General features: G+C 37.6%; 2 protein-coding genes across 3 annotated transcripts; both read right to left on the bottom strand.

Moving 5' to 3' along the window:
- Positions 1 to 51: 51 nt before the first annotated feature.
- Positions 52 to 7390, bottom strand: LOC132113236 (L-threonine 3-dehydrogenase, mitochondrial-like). The gene is made up of 9 exons (XM_059521046.1): positions 7221 to 7390; positions 6894 to 7029; positions 6215 to 6257; positions 5926 to 5996; positions 4088 to 4237; positions 3790 to 3962; positions 2639 to 2729; positions 2196 to 2465; positions 52 to 592 (listed from the first exon to the last, which is right to left on the bottom strand). The coding sequence occupies exons 2-9, from the start codon at positions 7027 to 7029 to the stop codon at positions 447 to 449; spliced, it is 1080 nt and encodes a 359-aa protein (XP_059377029.1). The 5' UTR covers positions 7221 to 7390; the 3' UTR covers positions 52 to 446.
- Positions 7391 to 9083: 1693 nt separating this feature from the next.
- Positions 9084 to 17400, bottom strand: LOC132112730 (myotubularin-related protein 9-like). 2 transcript variants are annotated; one of them, XM_059520366.1, is made up of 11 exons: positions 16970 to 17400; positions 16392 to 16418; positions 15702 to 15810; positions 14900 to 15025; positions 14088 to 14261; positions 13726 to 13943; positions 13468 to 13629; positions 12447 to 12588; positions 12060 to 12280; positions 9554 to 9705; positions 9084 to 9379 (listed from the first exon to the last, which is right to left on the bottom strand). In XM_059520366.1, exons 1-11 carry the CDS (start codon positions 17152 to 17154, stop codon positions 9285 to 9287), a joined length of 1611 nt encoding a protein of 536 aa, XP_059376349.1. In that variant the 5' UTR covers positions 17155 to 17400; the 3' UTR covers positions 9084 to 9284. The 2 variants fall into 2 exon arrangements, with proteins under 2 accessions (XP_059376349.1, XP_059376350.1); XM_059520367.1 differs by lacking the exon at positions 16392 to 16418.
- Positions 17401 to 18071: the final 671 nt, after the last annotated feature.

The following is an 18071-nucleotide window of genomic DNA, read 5'->3' as shown; positions in this document are numbered from 1 at the left end:
CAATTAGGAAAGCAAGAGTTGAAAAGTTTGCCCCAGCCAGAATTTTTTTTCTCAGTGCTGACCTTGTTATTTTAATATTATGTATGATGTCTCTAAAATAATTCAATTGTACAGTTTCATCTCTAATGTGCGCAATATTATAATTATTATAATTATTATACTGTCCTTGTTTTCCCCTGTCCCATGACAACTTAAAAACTATGTAAAAACAGATCACAGAGAAGAAAGACAGAGACTCCTGAGCGGTGAGAGAATGTGAGTTATCACTGTTGGTTAACATGTTTTCTTCACAAGCATACAAATTTAGAGGACCGTCAGTGTCAGCAGTTCTCTAACTGATGGATAGTCCTGGTCTAAAGAAACAGCTACCAAATTAGAAATAAATGAGTTTGGAAATGTACTGGAAAGGTGCTGGTGATCTGTGTTTCAGTCCCTGAGAAGACCTGCTAGCTGACAGGTAGTCCTGCATTGGTTCTTTTTTCACGGATGGAGGCCAGCATGTCTGTGACCAGCTCTGACAGGCCATACACAGGCTTCCAGCCCCAGTCCTGACGTGCATTAGAGTCATCAAACCGCACTGGCCAGCTGTCCGCTATAGAGTCAACAATACATTTTATGAACATTTGGGCCATTGCAAAAATGTAAGAGGTTTTTTTTTAATTATACAAGAAAATCACCTACAGATAGACAATGATCAAGATGGATTATTTCTACAAATCAAACAAGAACATTCATATTAAAGGAATAGTTCACCCAAAAATGAAAATTTGGCCATCCAAGATGTAGACGAGTTTGTTTGTTCAGTGGAAATGATTTAAAGAAATTTAGCATTACAGCACTTGCTCAGCAATGAAGCCTCTTTGGGGAATGGGTACCGTCAGAATAAATTCAAACAGTTAAAAACATCACAATAATCCACAAATAATCTAAACTCTATAAGTAAACTCAATTATTGTTTTGTGAAGTGAAAATCTTATCTGAATTAGGAGAGAAATATGCACAGATCAGCACTATTTACTAGGAAAAACAGTCCAAAACACATGTGAGAGGACAACAGGGGATAGACTTGTTTCACTGGAGGAACCATGATTTCATGGTTCATTATGAACTCATATTTTGGTCAGAAGCAACAGTTTGAAGTTAATGCTTTATGATGGACATGTTTCTTAAAAACAGAGCTTTTACACAAGACATTAATTGATAGTCTGGAGTCATGTGGATTATTGTGATGTTTTTGTTAACCCTTACCAGTCACCCCCCATTTTCAGCATGGAGACAGAAATGACATACCCAAAATAAAAAGGTTTCTGCACATGATTCTTTCTGACTAGGGTTTATTATTCGGATATTTCATGTGTACAGAGGTGTATTGTTGTGGGCAGAAATCAACCAGGAAGTGTACATAAACCATGTGACACGATGTGGTGGTGTCCGGTTATGACACTCAAAAGATTGACAAGCCGAAGGACCAATCAGAGTCTGTCTGAGCCACAGCTCGAGCACTGAGCATGCACACACACACACACACAGCGCTGGGAGAGGCTATTTATCATCAGACCCTGTAAATAAGTGGAAAATTAATAGAAATTATGATTCTGTCTGAAGAAATATGAAGTAAACATCAGTAAATATATGCATATATCTCCGCAGGTATGCATCTTTGGTCTATAAATCCTTATTGACGCTGTTCAGTGATGTGAACACAAATAAACCGCTGGATGTGACTGAATATGAATGAGTGGTGAATTTCTGTTAAAAATGTGGCATAATACGGATTTATTATTTTGCACTCCTGACATAAATTACTAAATAACTGTCACTGTAACAATGTTTTATCATCAAAACATTGGTCAAATATAGACGCTAGAGTCTTCAAACTTTCAACTGATGCACAGTTTGTCCAGATCAAGTAAGAGAGTGATGTTAAACATGCTGTGAAAGTGAAACAGTATTAATCTGGGACCGTCGCCGATCTTTGACCCGCAAAGGGGTTAAACTCATTTTGACAGTACCCATTCACTGCAGAGGATCTATTGGTGAGTAAGTGATGTTAAATCTCTCCAAATATGTTCCAATGAACAAACAAACTCATCTCTATCTTGAGGGTGAGTAACTTTTTTAGTTTTATGTCGAAATATTACAAATTATTTAAGACTTTTTCAAAAGGTTATTCTCTCTTTCACTGTTGTTCTTACCAATAGTCTGCCGGATGGCATCAGGATTGTATGTGACTCTCAGGTGGGGCAGGTGTTTGCGAATCTCTTCTGCCACTTCTTCAGGTGTGAAGCTCATGGCTGCGATGTTGTAAGTACGCAGGGAAAGTTGGCTTTCAGGGGCCTGCATGAACTCAATGGTGGCCCTGTGACAGTCAGATATGTGCATCATGGGAAGCCGAGTGTTGGAGCGCAAGTAACATTCATGGTGGCCGGTGCTGAGGGCATCATGAAATATCTGAACAGCATAATCTGAGGAAAAGAGGACATATACTATTAAATATGTCAGCTGTTGTTAACTGCAAGGAAATGTCAAAGCTATGAATGAGTGGGTGAATACAGGTGTGTGTCTTCATGTACAACTAAAGATTGAGGAATCTTGTAAGTGAGGAATGTAAGTGAGGAAATGCAGAGTGGCTGGTTACCAGTAGTGCCTCCTCCTGGCTTGGTGTGGGCAGAAACGACTCCTGGGTATCGCAAGCATCGGAAATCCAGGCCATATTTATGGTGGAGATACTGATCCAAGCAGAAAAGAGTTAGGATGTTAGCATTTCATAATGATATATCATGTAATAAATTAATAATGTTTATGTATGTGTATATATATATGTATATATATATATATATATATATATATATATATATATATATATATATATACTATTTAAAATAACAGTTTATTATTTAAATATATTTTAAAATGTAATTCCGGTGGTTTCAAAGCTGAATTTTTAGCATCATCACTCCAGTCACATGGTCCTTCAGAAATTATTCTAATATGCTGATTTGCTGTTCAAAAACATGTATTATTGTTACTATGTTGAAAACAGCTGAGTATAATTTTTTCAGGTTTCTTTGAGTAGAAAGTTCAGAAGAACAGCATTTATCTGAAATGGCAATCTTTTGTAACATTTTTGCACCACCAAATCAGCATATTAGAAAGATCATGTAATGATGCTGGAATTTCAGCTTTGTTAACAAGAATAAAAAATTACATAAATAAAAAATAAAAATTACATTTTAAAATATATTTCAAAGGAAAGCAGTTATATTAATTAGTAAAAATATTTCACAATATTACTGCTTTTGCTGTATTTTAAATCAAATAAATGCAGGCTTGGTAAGCAGAAGAGACTTTTTTAAAGAACATTAAAATCTACTTTTGACTGGTAGTGTATATGATCACAATGGCTGCATTTAACATTGTGAAATAATATTACAATTTAAAATAACTGTTTTTTTTTTATTCTAATATTTTTACAAAATAATGTATTCATGAGATATGTTTGCAATATTTTTTATGGAAACCATGATCAACTGTCTTTTAAACCTTTGAGTAAATTAAATCAAAAAAGAAAAAAAAGAATACTTTAAAATACATGCTTTCACTAAACTTTCTATTCATCAAAGAATTATGAAAGAATTCATTACAGTTTTCACAAAAACTATATAGCAGCTAAACTTGGTTTAAACACTGACTTCTTTCAAAAACAACCCAAAAAAAAATCTTAAAGTATATAATATGTATTAATAATTTCCCAAGACAGACAAGAACATAAAAAACATAAATCTTTACTTCCCCCATCAGCTCTGCATGGACTTTGGAAACACCATAAATGGTGCGAGGTCTCTGGATACAGAGGTCAGGTGCTGGGTCACGGGGAGATGAAGGCCCGAATGCTCCTATGGTACTGGGGACAAACAGTCGCAAGCAGTTCTCCAGAGCCAGATCTAACACATTATGCAGTCCTGAAGAAAGAGAAGTGGGGGAAGGACAAGAGAAGATCGGGACGGGGCAACAGGAGGAGGAAAGAATGTGCGACATCAGGAATTTTGGAACATTTGTTACATTTTAAATTAGTTAGTTTTCCTACCTGTGATGTTGATGGTTCGGGCAAGAGCCACATTAGCTTCCCCGATAGCACTGAGTAATGCACTGTAATGCACCAGCCAGGTGACTCTGTTATTCACAACTAATTCCCTCAGGTTTTTATAGTCCAGCACGTCAGCATATACAAAAGGACCTGCAAGGAGGATCACCCATCAGACACTGGAGGTTAAATGAGAGCTTTATTCACATAGGCTACTTTAGAATATAAATAAATCTAAGTGATTGAAATGTAGGTAACATTAGAAACTAACAAATTGTACAACATTTACAGCATGATTCTAAGTTAATACAGGTTAGTACATTCATGTTAATTCATAAACATACTATTGCTCATTAATGTTCGACATACACTATAAAAAATTAAAAGTTGAGATTTTCAGCAGCCATTAGTCCAGTCTTCAATGTCAAATTATCCTTCAGAAACGTTTTGATCAATTTAAAACCACCTTGCTTCATAAAAAAGTATATATATATACTATATAAAAATAGAACAGTATAGTATGAAGAAATTAATTTTACTAAAGGTTAATAAATTATTTTTTTTATTGTTTTTCATGTTAGCAATTCCATTAACCAATGTTACCTTACTGTTACTGAAATTAAAATATAAGAGACATGTGATTAAAAAAAATACTGTAAACTTTAATAGCCAGTTTGTGGCACCACACTGTCCTTGTGGCTTTATATATATGAAGTCGTTTGAAAAACTGGTTCTGGCTCAGAAAGAGGATAACTTGGATGTGACATGTGAGGCATCCAGAGTAATTTTCTGAGCCTCTTTTCTTCAGGGATGTGTTCTCTCCCCCCTGCTCTTCTCCCTGTACACCAACGACTGCACCTCTAAAGAACCCTCTGTCAAGCTCCTGAAGTTTGCAGACAAACTACAGTCATCGGTCTCATTCAGGACGGTGACGAGTCTGCCTACAGACAAGAGGTTGAGCAGCTGGCTGTCTGGTGCAGTCTTAACAACCTGGAGCTGAACACGCTCAAAACAGTGGAGATGATTGTGGACTTTAGGAGAAACCCCCCTGCACTCCCCCCAATCACCATCATAGACACAACTGTGGTGGAAGTGGAGTCATTCAGATTCCTGGGAACCACCATCTCTCAGGACCTAAAGTGGGACAATCACATTGAATCCACTGTTAAAAAAGGCCAACAAAGGTTGTACTTTCTTCGCCAGCTGTGGAAGTTTAACCTGCCGCAGGAGCTGCTGAAACATTTCTACTCAGCCATCATTGAGTCTGTCCTGTGCACTTCAATAACTGTCTGGTTTGGTTCAGCAACAAAATCAGACATGAGAAGACTACAAAAAATCGTTCGGACTGCTGGAAATAGATGAGGAAAAGGGCTCAGAAAATCACTCTGGATGCCTCACAAGTCACATCCAAGTTATCCTCTTTCTGAACTTTTGCAATCTGGCAATTACCAGGACTGCCAGGCACAAGAACAGTTTCCTCCCCCAGGCAATCTTCCTCATGAACAGTTAAATGTTCCCCACTTATGGAATAAAAATGTGCAATATCCTTATATTTATTCTATCCTATTATAATCTATAGCACAACTGTTCATACTATGTTTTTATTTTTTTTATTTATTTTGCAATATTTGTCTTTATATTTACTTTTATTTTTTTATTTTATTTTTTGTCTGTGTTGTTGTCTCTGTGTACTGGAAGCTTATGTCACTAAAACAAATTCCTTGTATGGGCAAGCATACTAGTCAATAAAGCTCTTTCTGATACCGATTCTGATATATGTTGCAACTGATGCAACCACCTTCCCATATCACAGCTGTACATCTGTCTCAGTTTCAACATACCCATGTTATAAACTTCAGCAGGAGGCCTCCTAATGTCTGACAGGATGATGTTTTCCTTTCCGTACTGCTTCCTGATGGAAAAGGAATTAAATATGATTACAAATCAGAATAAACAAAAGAAAAAGTTAAATGCTATTTGGTTTTTATAAAGAATATACCTCAGAAAATGAAAAAAGGTTACATCTACAGTATGCAAAGACAAGGCAAATATCCAGTCTATGCAAAGATGTAAAAACTGTACATTCTGGAGTATGATTTCAAATTTCTCCAAAGGCAGCTGTTCACTAACCTCAGCATTTCAGCTAGTCCAACTCCAAGCTGTCCCAGGCCACCTTTAACAGGAGAACAACACTTTCAACAATTAAAGAAGCTTAAACACACATTTTACAACCAGAAACTTCACCACTCATAATAAATAACAGGGCACTAACATTAAAAAAAAAAATTACTGCATTATTTTTAAAATGAAAATGCCTAAACTGGAGATCAGAGGTACAGTAAATGCACAACAAAAAAACCATATAATGTGTGATCATCTCCAGTAGACCACTAAAAACAAAGTTTATATTTCAGTGACTAGACTGATGTATGTGGGATGGCAAATCAGTGCACATGCAAATGAAGTAGAGCGAAATCCCACATAAATGGCAGTTTCAAAAACAGGCTCAAATAAATTTTAAATAAGCTCTGTGATTGTTATTGTCCAGACATTTGTCAGCTCCACTTCGACTGACAGTCCATTTACTCACTCTGTTGCACAAGCATAAAACAGCCGCGCGCTCCATTGTGCGCACGCGATCGCTTTTACCACAGTTTATTCCCGACCTATTGTCATTGCGATCAACAGGATTGTCTCTTACGAGGCTCGGGAAAAAAACACAGAAGACATGATGCAGCTAAATACTATTTCCACCAAAACACTACAGGTAGTCACACCCGTTATTTGAACTGCTGGAAACAGATGGCACCTGTGATGAGGACTCGAGGACTGTCCGTAGGAGGCTCGGAGGACTCGTTGCTCGGCCATCGGTTGATCTGACGCGGCGATAAACTCATGCTGCGAACCGACCAACCTCTACACAACGAGCGGACACCTGACAGCATCTGTCAGTTAATAAACATATCAGTTAACCGAGCAAACGGTTCAGAAAGAATACATAAAACACATTTTTACTTTTTTGGGTTTGCGCTAAACTAACGGCCAAGTTGTTATTTCATCCTTAAAAGTGAGTGGACTGATACACGAACACTAAGTAACGTAAATCAGAAGTTCAAGAAAAAGCGCATTATCTCACCTTCAAAACTTGAAATCCGTGGTGATGTGAAACACGTGTCTTGCATCAAAATCACAACATTGCTGTTGCGTATCCGGAGGTGGAAAATGTAGTAAGTAAATAGGGCTGATAATAGGGATTTTCATGGTATTTAACTGTTAGAATTAAGAGATTACTGTCCGATTGGTTGTCAGGGGAGCGCATCAAATGACCATTGGATAAATAAAGCTGCCGGAGCAGAGAATGCTGGGAAATGTAGTTTTATCCTTAACTAGCACGTACGGTCGCGTCAGCGCTACAAGAACTTGCTGACGGGCTGCCCACTCCGGATTTATATTGTGTCGGTGAGTTTAGCTGAGCTGGGGCTTTACCCTGAGGACATCATTGGCCAGTGAAATGTTATTGTTTGTGTTTGTGTGTGCGCCCTTGCAAATTCCCCTTTTTTATGACCACTTTTTATAGTGAAATGTTAAGTATTTTAACATCATGTCAAACATGTCAAATAATTTAATATCATTTTTTAAGGAAAATTAATTCAAAATCAAATACACAAAATACAGGGGTTTATTTCCTGAGTATGACCACTGTACATGATCCAGCATATAGACTACTTAACAAAGATATTAGTTAAAAAACATTAGTTCACCCAAAAAAAACAAAAAAAAGATTCTGTCATGACAGAATTTCCCTTTATGGATGAACTATCCCTTTAACGCTAAATCTGGCAATTAACCAATCAGAATCAAGTATTCCAGAGAGCTGCAATAATTAATTATAAACCATGTTTCAATTGCGTGGTTTGTAACTTCTCAAGCATGTTTAAAATCACCTTCTGGCAGGTCCTCAAACTTCTCACATTCACTCCATTTAAAGGGATAGTTCACCCAAAAATGAAATTTATGTCATTAATAACTCACCCTCATGTTGTTCCAAACCCGCAAGACCTCCGTTTATCTTTGGAACACAGTTTAAGATATTTTAGATTTAGTCCGAGAGCTCTCAGTCCCTTCATTGAAACTGTGTGTACAGTATACTTTCCATCTCCAGAAAGGTAACGAGTGAACGAAAGGTGAACGAGTCATTATCTGGCTCAGCTCGGTGTTCACCTTCAGTTCTCTCTTCACAGCAGTTCAGTCAGTGTACTGTTTGAGTACATGAATTACCCCGGGATATTGGTTTGTTTGAACTCAGAGGAAGTGTCAGCCACATTAAAAAAGTTAACAGCTTAAGTCATTTGCTTATTAATGCGTATTGGAGAACGATTCAGTTCGATTTGGTGAACTGGTTCAAAAAGATCTGGTTACATCGAATGATTCATTCGCGAACCGGATATCACAAACTGCTTTGTTTTGAACTGTCTTACAACAGACACGGAAGAGAAGACAATGCTGAATAAAGTAACTGCAGGCCTGACTGACCCTCTGATGTCACATGGACTACTTTGATGATGTTTTTCTTACCTTTCTGGAGATGGACAGTATACTGTACACACAGCTTCAATGGAGGGACTGAGAGCTCTCGGACTAAATCTAAAATATCTTAAACTGTGTTCCAAAGATAAACGGAGGTCTTGCGGGTTTGGAACAACATGAGGGTAAGTTATTAATGACATAATTTTGCAAATTGGGCGAACTAACCCTTTAACATTTGACATTCAGCTGTCTGTAACAGTGTGAAAAATGTTTTCAGTAAAACATCAAGACTGATGCTGTCTCATGTAACCACAGTCAATTTGTCAACAACAAACTACTCAAACACTACACAACAAACCCACATTTTCCCTTATTTGGGACTGTTTACTGTTTAGCATTTTGCTTGAAGTTCAGACAGAAGGCCGTAATGCCTATTTTGTCTGATTATTCAATGATGGCTATCGTAAATGACATTAAATCTAAAAGCTCTTTAAATGGCGGTATATCTGATTGGCAGTGATACTGAGTTCTTGCAAAGAAACACATAGTAGAAACAGGCTCTACAACATCTTTTCAACCATGAGGTCACAGGATAGTCAGCTCATCCATGAGGTTCTCAAACGGGGTCAAGGTGTCAGAGTGTGTACCAAGCGTGTTATTGGGCCGATCAGGTTCAAACTCGCTCACGGTGCTCTTTCACAATGCTCCACACCTCTTCTCGAGCTTCCTCCATGTTCTGAGCATACTCAGTCCACCTGAGGAACATCCCTACCCAAATACAATACAAGAATAATGAGGACATTAAGGATGGAAGTATATGTTTTTTCTTTTGCTTAAAATCAGTGGAGCTGACTTTACATACCAATAATACCAGTCAATTTCAATAATTTATCTACCATTTTTAAATTGCAATCATTTTATCACATTGCAACAGTAACTCACCTGTCCATAGCTGTAAGGACTGAGGATGTACTGAGGGCCAAATGGCCAAATCAGTGGGTTCATACAGTGGGTTGAGGTACTGCTCTTCAATATCAGGCTTCAACATGGACTGAAACAAACAATGTGTGTTCTCCTTCACTCCTGCGGCACATCTAGCTCAGGCAAAAATTAAAATAAAGAAATACATTTTATAAATTTTAAAACAAACCCTCTCTGTGAAATTCAGGCTCAAGTCTCAAAATCGAATTATGAGATAACAAGTATCAAAGTTTTATTTCAAACATTAATTTTTATTTCAAACATTAATTTCACTATGATTTCAATCTTTGACATGGCCTTACTCAGTTGATATTAAATATATAAAGTTAATAATATTATATTAATCAAAAGTGATAGTAATGAACTTTACTCTGTTAGAGAATAAACATGTAATACATTTTCCACAAAAATATTAAGCAGCACAATTGTTTTCAGCACTGATAATATGAAATGTTTCTTAAGGAACAAAACTGCATATTAGAATGAGTTCTAAAGGATCATGTAACCCTGTTGAAAACAACAGCATATACTGGTTAGGTATGTTTTGAAGCATGGCTGGTTTAAGCTGGTCATGTGCTGGTCCTATGCAACTACACTGAACCAAATTATAACCACAACACTTTAGTTTTTGCCCCCTTTTTTATGAGCTGAAGTCAAAGATCTATGACTTTTTTGTTTTTTTTTACCAAGATAATCCATCCACCTCACAGATGTGGCATACCAAGATGCTGATTAGACAGCATGATTATTGCACAGGTGTGCCTTAGGCTGGCCACAATAAAAGGCCACTCTGAAATGTGCAGTTTTACTGTATTGGGGGGTTCTGGGGTCAATATCTGGTGTGACCACCATTTGCCTCACGCAGTGCAAAACATCTCCTTCGCATAGAGTTGATCAGGTAGTTGATTGTGGCATGTAATGTTTGTCCACTCCTCTTCAATGGCTTTGGAAAGTTGACGTACACGCTGTCATATAAGCCGATACAGAGCATCCCAACCATGCTCAATGGATGACATGTCTGGTGAGTATGCTGGCCATGCAAGAACTGGGATGTTTTCAGCTTTCCAATTGTGTACAGATCATTGCAACACGGGGATGTGCATTATCATGCTGCAACATGAGGTGATGGTCGTGGATGAATGGCACAACAATGGACCTCAGGATCTCGTCACGGTCTCTCTGTGCATTCAAAATGCCATCAATAAAATGCACCTGTGTTCATTGTCCATAAAGTAAACTGCCCATACCATAACCTCACCGCCACCATGGGCCACTCGAACCACAATGCTGACATCAGCAAACCGCTCACCCAGACGACACCATACACGCTGTCTGCCATCTGCCCTGTACAGTGAAAACCGGGATTCATCCGTAAAGAGAACACCTTTCCAAAGTGCCAGACGCCATCGAATGTGTGCATTTGTTCACTCAAGTTGGTTATGACGATGAACTGCAGTCAGGTCAAGACCCCGATGAGGACGACGAGCATGCATCCCTGAGATGGTTTCTGACAGTTTGTGCAGAAATTCTTTGGTTATGCCAACTGATTGTTGCAGCAGCTGTCCAGGTGGCTGGTCTCAGACGATCTTGGAAGTGAAGATGCTGGATGTGGAGGTCCTGGGCGGGTGTGGTCACACGTGGTCTGCGGTTGTGAGGCCAGTTGGAGGTACTGCCAAATTCTCTGAAACGCCTTTGGTTATGGCTTATGGTAGAGAAATGAACATTCAATTCACGGGCAATAGCTCTGGTGGACATTCCTGCAGTCAGCATGCCAATTGCACACTCCCTCAAAACTTGCGACAATCTGTGGTATTGTGCTGTGTGTTAAACTGCACATTTTAGAGTGGCATTTTATTGTGGCCAGCCTAAGGCACACCTGTGCAATAATCATGCTGTTTTATCAGCATCTAGATATGCCACACCTGTGAGGTGGATGGATCATCTTGGGAAAGGAGAAGTGCTCACTAACACAGATTTAGACAGATTTGTGAACAATATTTGAGAGAAATAGGCCTTTTGTGTACATAGAAAAAGTCTTAGATCTTTAAGTACAGCTCATGAAAAATGGGGGCAAAAACAAAAGTGTTGCGTTTATAATTTTGTTCAGTATATCTCCTGCTCAGGATCATCTTAAGACCTGCACATGACCATCTTAAACCAGCTCCTGACCAGCTAAGGACCAGCTTAAACCAGCCCAAGCCAGCAGCTATGCTTCAAAACATATCTAACCAGCATATGCTGGCTTTTTCAACAGGGAACACTGAAGGTTGGCATATCATAGGAATAAATTAGTTTTTAAAATACATTAAAACAGAGCACAGCTAATTTAATTTAAACATTACTGTTGTACTGTACGTATTTTTGATAAACTAAATACAGCTTTGGTACGCATTTGAAAATTGAGAATCATTTTGAACTTTTAAATGGTAGTGTATAATTAGTGTCATATAAAAGTAATTGTGCACACCTCTCCTGCTCGCTGTTACACAGGAAGGTTCCATAGTTAGAAGCATAAACCTCTTGTGCCAGTCGGAGCAGCAGGGCCTCGCTAAACTCCAGTGCCAAAGGAAACTGACGCCACACCTGCCACACACAGTCAAGCAGCAGCAGGAAGGATGGGCACTCCTGCTTCAGACGGGCATGAGAGTACGCCGAATGAGCACATCGCTGCTGGAATGGGTGTCCAGCCTGGGATACAAGCATGCATTCATCAACTTTCTCACAAACAGATCTGTGACTAATACTAGGTATAGTTGTTTAGTAACCAAGTTTTTTTTAGTTGTAATGCATTTATAAGCTTCACCACACACACACACAGCTAATCGCACAATATGTCACACAAACACACTTTCACCTGTATCCATTCCCTCTCTAGCAGACAGAGGAAGCCAGTGACAGTTCTAGAGGCAGGGTCTAGGATAATCTGAGCCAATGAGCTCACCAGCAGCGTGTTGTCTGTCCCTTCAGAGCCATGCACGAGCACAGAGTGACCATCCCTGCAAAAAACAGACCACAGACCAGAACAATAAATATCAAACCCATGCATGGGCCTGCCGTGATCACCCTTCAAAAACAGGCCGCACGCCATCCTCAAGCCACATGTAAGCACAGGGTGAAAAAAAAGACTAAAGCAGTACATCTGAGAAAATATTAATCAGCACAACTATTTTCAGTGTTGATAATAATAATAAATGTTTCTTAAGCATATTACAATGATTTCAGAAAATTGAGCTTTGCTCTCACAAGAATAAATTATATTTTAATTGTAACAATATTACTGTTTTTACTCTATTTTTCATCAAATATACAGTAGATTTCGTGAGCATAAGACTTCTTTCAAAATCCTTAAACTTTAGAACTGTAGTGTATACATTGTAAATGTAATATAAAGAAAATTTAAGTATCAACCAAAGACATTCAAGAAAGCTAAAACTATTGCTGAAATCAGTTAAAGACTATCCTACATTTTTAAATTAATCAGTGACTTTTGATGAATGCTACACCAAATTTTAATAAAGAAATGAATAGATAGATGGTTCTGGTCAACCAAAACGGATATAAAAAGCATCACAAAATACAATACATAAAATGTATTGATCTGTAAGTCACACAAAGCAATAAACAAAATAATAGAACAGAGAATGCAAATAACAAACCACAATTAAAGTGCAATGCAGATGTTTTGCCATTAATGTTTCATTAGAAATTATTTAAGCCAGTGCAACCAAGTGTCAACCGTGTTCTTACAAAGAGCCTACTAGACGAATTTAATAAAACTAATAAAAATAAATTTTATGTATGAGCCACAGATGGTGACAGACAGCCCAGAATTGTGTGGTGCACCTTTAAAATACCAAAGTAAAAGATCTTCCCACCTCTCCACACACTCTACCACCAGGCCTGCAGTGGAAAGTGCACTGTGAACATGAGAAAGCCATTTGGAGTTCTCTAATTTACTGAGCCAGCGGTCCACACTATGCGAAAGGTCACTGCATGCCTCCACCAGCTTAATAAGACTCTCCTGCACAACCTTACCCCTGCAAATGACACGATTAAATGCAAAATCATAGCAAAATGGCTTTCAAACTCAGATGGGTCACATATTTTCAGACAATTAAAATGTTCCCTCTCACCTTTCATGGTGTCTATGGATTCTTTTCCAGTGTCTATAAAAGGATTTAGACTCAAAACCTCCTCCTGTCATCCGGGCCTGCTGGGTTTGCTGGCCAGAACGCAGATCGATAATGTAACCCAACTCTGACCCATCAATCACAGCCTGGAGAAGGAGCTCATCCTCCTTACATCTCTTCTTATTGGCTCCTGTCAAAGGCTGGCTGCTCCTCATGATCACCTAGACAATGGATACAAATAACTTGTACTTTGGACATTTTGATCTGTATTATGTATTTTTTGCTTAAATCAGAAATGTAGTTCTTATACAATATATGGTAACATATACGTATATTTGAGATATAAGAAAACATCCTACACTCACCATTCCATTGCTATGGTGACAATAGGAGAGCACAGGGAATCTGCCGCCTTGTCTGAACCTGGCTGAGCGGATCAGCTTGTCATCATCCACCTCACGAGGCACAATGACCGCAGATGGATACGATGGGCATACAGAGTAATCTGAGTTTACTTTACTGACTCTCCACCTGTCCCACTGCTCACACACACACACACACACACACACACACACACACACACACACACACATATTATAAACACGCACAAACATGCCTATGTATACACTAATACTTAAATTATAAATATGCATTACTTTTAAGTAATAAATAAAAAACTAGTAAAGAAAACTAAATTAAACCTAAACAGTAATATTTAAAAACTGATCAAAATGAAATAAAGCACATAAGAAAATATAAAAAAATTATATAAATTTAAAACAATAACTTTATATAAGATAGGGTGATTATGAACGCTATGGAGACAAACAGGGCAAAGAAAAGCAGACAAAAAAGCTGCATATGAGTGAAAAACTAGTAACAGAAAGAACAGACATTGCTTTATTTCTTGTGCATTTAAGTGTTACCCATGTCTCACAACTGCTTTTTGTTTCCTGTGGCAAACAAAGTGCTTCCTGTTTGTCTTTATTTCAGGAAATGAAACAATAACGTATATTAGGTAACATCTGACCCTGAAGTAATAATTTTCAGCATTGTTTATTTGTGTTTGTCCTTGTGTGTGGTTTTTAAAGCAGGATAAACACAGAGTGACGGCAAATGGAGGAAAGGGAAGTGAAAGTGAAAGAAAAAAAGTACAGTTAAAGAGTGTGTAGCTCACCAGCCTTTCTGTTTGTTTGTAATATTGCTCTGTCGTGGACAGGCCCCAAGGGCCGTGCAGAGTAAGGTGTGACGGTCTGTAGAAGAAGGGATACATCTCTGTCACACTTTCCAGAGACGAAAGAGCCTACAGAGACATGAGATGATATTAGTTCACTCTCACTCACAGCTGAGGCAGTGCTGTACACAACATGTATTTCAAGGGAAAAGATTGGCTTTAGAAAACATGCTTAAAATCAAATTTAATGACAATATTCAGGATTTTCCAGAATACTTTACTACTAACAGTGGGAGATTTGTAATAGTTTTTTTTTTTTAAGTGTGCACAGTATTTTCCCTTTATTTTAAGATCTAGATAAAAACTTTTGCCATAATCTAATGCTAATTTGAAGTAACTCTTTATTAAATCTCAAAATATTTATTACATTGAAAATTATCTATTTGAATTTTAATGGGTTTTTTGTACAAAATAGAACAGAATTTTAATAGTGGCCAACTCTTATCAACCATAAGGCAGAAATGTTATATCGGTGCAAGCTGCTCGATTTGAGGGGGGTTTGTTCATATTACATTTTAAAATATATGCAAATAATACATTTTTAAAATATTCCACAACATTACTGTTCTAATGTATTTTTTAACAAATAAATGCAGCCTTGGTGAGCACAACAGACTTCTTTTAAAACTTTGAGGAATCTCACAGACCCCAAACTTTTGAAAAGTACTATACCGAATCCTAAATATTAGCCATATTATTACTAATCCTTGTAACAAGCATGGCTAGTGATAACTATAATAAGTACCTCTATAGAACTGGCTATGTTCAGACATTCCTCCATTCCAGGGATTTCCAACTGAAGAACCAGCAGGTCCTTACATTTAATGGTGATAGTACCAGAGGATCCCACAGCCCTGTATCAGACACATGTACAAACACCCCCACACACATTTAAGTACATTCCTCTATGTTTTCTCACACTGTTAAATGCCATACAATCATCTCCACTGGGGCCTCAGAACAGACGGAAGCAGGAAGCAAAAACAAGCCATGAGCGTGAAGCTAGCAGAGAGACAACGAGATATATTGCAGACGTATGACTGAGCTTTAAATGAATATTTAATAGAACGTAACAGTCTCTCTTTTTGTCTCTCAATATCTGGATGTTAGATTACAAACATAAATATCTATATAACACTTCATGTTCATAAACACTTTTGCTTTGCATGTATTAAAAACACAAAAAAGCGTGTCTGAGACACATGTTGCGTAAATGCTCACTGCAAAGCATGAATATCTTGCAAAATACAATTTTTCAGTTTTTTCTCTGTTATAAGCTATAATAACATGTTGCCAGCACAGCTCATTTTGAAAGATGCCTTCTTATTCTGACACAAATATCTATTACAAATTAACAGCAGATCCCAGATCAGAATAAAATGACAACTTCAATGAGCAATAAAAGTCAAACATTGGGCCTGCTTTAGAAGTGTACCTGGGGTATCCGAAAAGATTCTCGACACTGACATGCAGGAAAAGTGATTGGTGAAATTAGAGAAAGAGAGAATTTGTTACAATTCATTACAGAAGCAAGTCACTTCAGGGATCAAACACATACACAACTGTGACCCAATAAGAATAAAAAACAGATGCCTGGATGAATAAGAATAGGAATTATGCATTTGCAAACGACATGTGTCTTAATTTGCTGTAATAAAGTCATGTTTCAGTCCAACAGTGATCAAAAATACACATCAATAAAAAAAAATCCTTCTGAAACAAATCTTGATTCAGTAAAATCCAAATTAATAGATTTTCTGAGAAATTATTTTACACCACTGATTCAATATCTGGTTACAAGAATAAAACTAAAATTAAGTTATTAATCATACAAATAGCTTTCTAGAGCAATTGTAAAATATTTCAAATGCAATTTAAGATGGTCTTCATAAGTTTAATGCTGGAAGACCATCTTAAACCAGATAAAACAAACAAACCATCTAAGGCTGGTTTATAATAATTTTCCATTAGCAGTCAAACTGGACTTCGGCTGATGAGAACAGCTATCTCTACCTTTTCTCAATGGCATCGATGTTCTTGAGGAGAATGAGAAGTTGCCAGGAAGCTTCATCCTTTCTGTTTGAGAACAGAAGGTGGTGGCTGGTAACGCACAGGGTTCCTCTGAGCGCTGGATGGAAAGGTCTTCTCAGGGTAACATCTTCAACATTAGCGGTCTTGATGTGCTCCGACAACTCCATTTCACAACGACAACAGCCACCATCTGCTACTTCTCACGAGTTTAGAGAGCTGGTGGGCGAGCCACACGGGTCTCTGTCTTCCGCTAATCCTCTACAAAACGGAGTCCCACCCCTTACCGTTAATTTAGGCTGTTATAAAACTCACCGGTAGCTGGCAAATATAAAATGCCACTGAGCGACTGTGCGCGAGCGACGGGGAGGTGTGGCTGCTCGCGCGAATCATAAGCATTTTGTTGGCTTCTTAATACTTTCGTTTCCGTTCACACTCTTGAAGTCCCAGTCCTGTTCTCTTTTTTGTGATGTTGGTGTTTATTGTTGTTCCCTTTTTTTTGTTGCAGTCTTCCTGACATTTCAGAGTAGTATTAGGGTAAGAATAAGTCTGCTTTAGATATATAAAGAAAAAATCGTATTATTTTTTCTAGTCTTTATACTGTTCTTTATTTATTTTTTCAAATCGATTAGATATTTGTTTTACATGTAATAATGGAAGATGCCACACACCCTTGTATTTATATAAAAATAAATAAATACCCTTGCGAGGGACCGGTAAGAAGGCACCATTTCCATGTCAATTTATCCAGTAATATATAGCCTATATATTTCTTCTTCTTTTATTTATTTGTGACCCTGGACCACCAAACCAGTCAAGTATTTTTCATTTGGGTCAAAATTCGAATTTTTTTCTTTTACTTAAATCATTAGGATATTAAGTAAAGACCATATTCCATGAAGCTATTTTGGACAATTCCTACCGTTAATATAACAAAACTAAATTTTTGATTAGTAATATGCATTGTGAAGAACTTCATTTGGACAACTTTAAAGGCGATTTTCTCAATATTTCGATTTTTTTCGAACCCTCAAATTCCAGATTTTTAAATAGTTGTATCTCAGCCAAATATTGTCCTATCCTAACA

This window comes from Carassius carassius, chromosome 32 (assembly GCF_963082965.1).
Source record: "Carassius carassius chromosome 32, fCarCar2.1, whole genome shotgun sequence".
NCBI classification, from domain to species: Eukaryota; Metazoa; Chordata; class Actinopteri; order Cypriniformes; family Cyprinidae; genus Carassius; species Carassius carassius.
The sequence above is the reverse complement of the archived record's forward strand: the minus strand, read 5'-3'. Positions and strand labels throughout refer to the sequence as shown.

What these genes read in the sequence shown, in the direction of transcription:
- LOC132113236 (XM_059521046.1), bottom strand. Translation starts at nt 7,029, where the DNA reads ATGCTGTCAGGTGTCCGCTCGTTGTGTAGAGGTTGGTCGGTTCGCAGC. An exon ending in TCCTCGAGTCCTCATCACAG is followed by an intron (nt 6,258 to 6,893) that starts GTGCCATCTGTT and finishes CTCCTGTTAAAG; the next exon opens with GTGGCCTGGGACAGCTTGGA. An exon ending in CCGAACCATCAACATCACAG is followed by an intron (nt 3,963 to 4,087) that starts GTAGGAAAACTA and finishes CTCTTTCTTCAG; the next exon opens with GACTGCATAATGTGTTAGAT.
- LOC132112730 (XM_059520366.1), bottom strand. Translation starts at nt 17,154, where the DNA reads ATGGAGTTGTCGGAGCACATCAAGACCGCTAATGTTGAAGATGTTACC. An exon ending in GTCACCATAGCAATGGAATG is followed by an intron (nt 13,944 to 14,087) that starts GTGAGTGTAGGA and finishes TCCATTGTCTAG; the next exon opens with GTGATCATGAGGAGCAGCCA. An exon ending in ATCCATAGACACCATGAAAG is followed by an intron (nt 13,630 to 13,725) that starts GTGAGAGGGAAC and finishes TGTCATTTGCAG; the next exon opens with GGGTAAGGTTGTGCAGGAGA.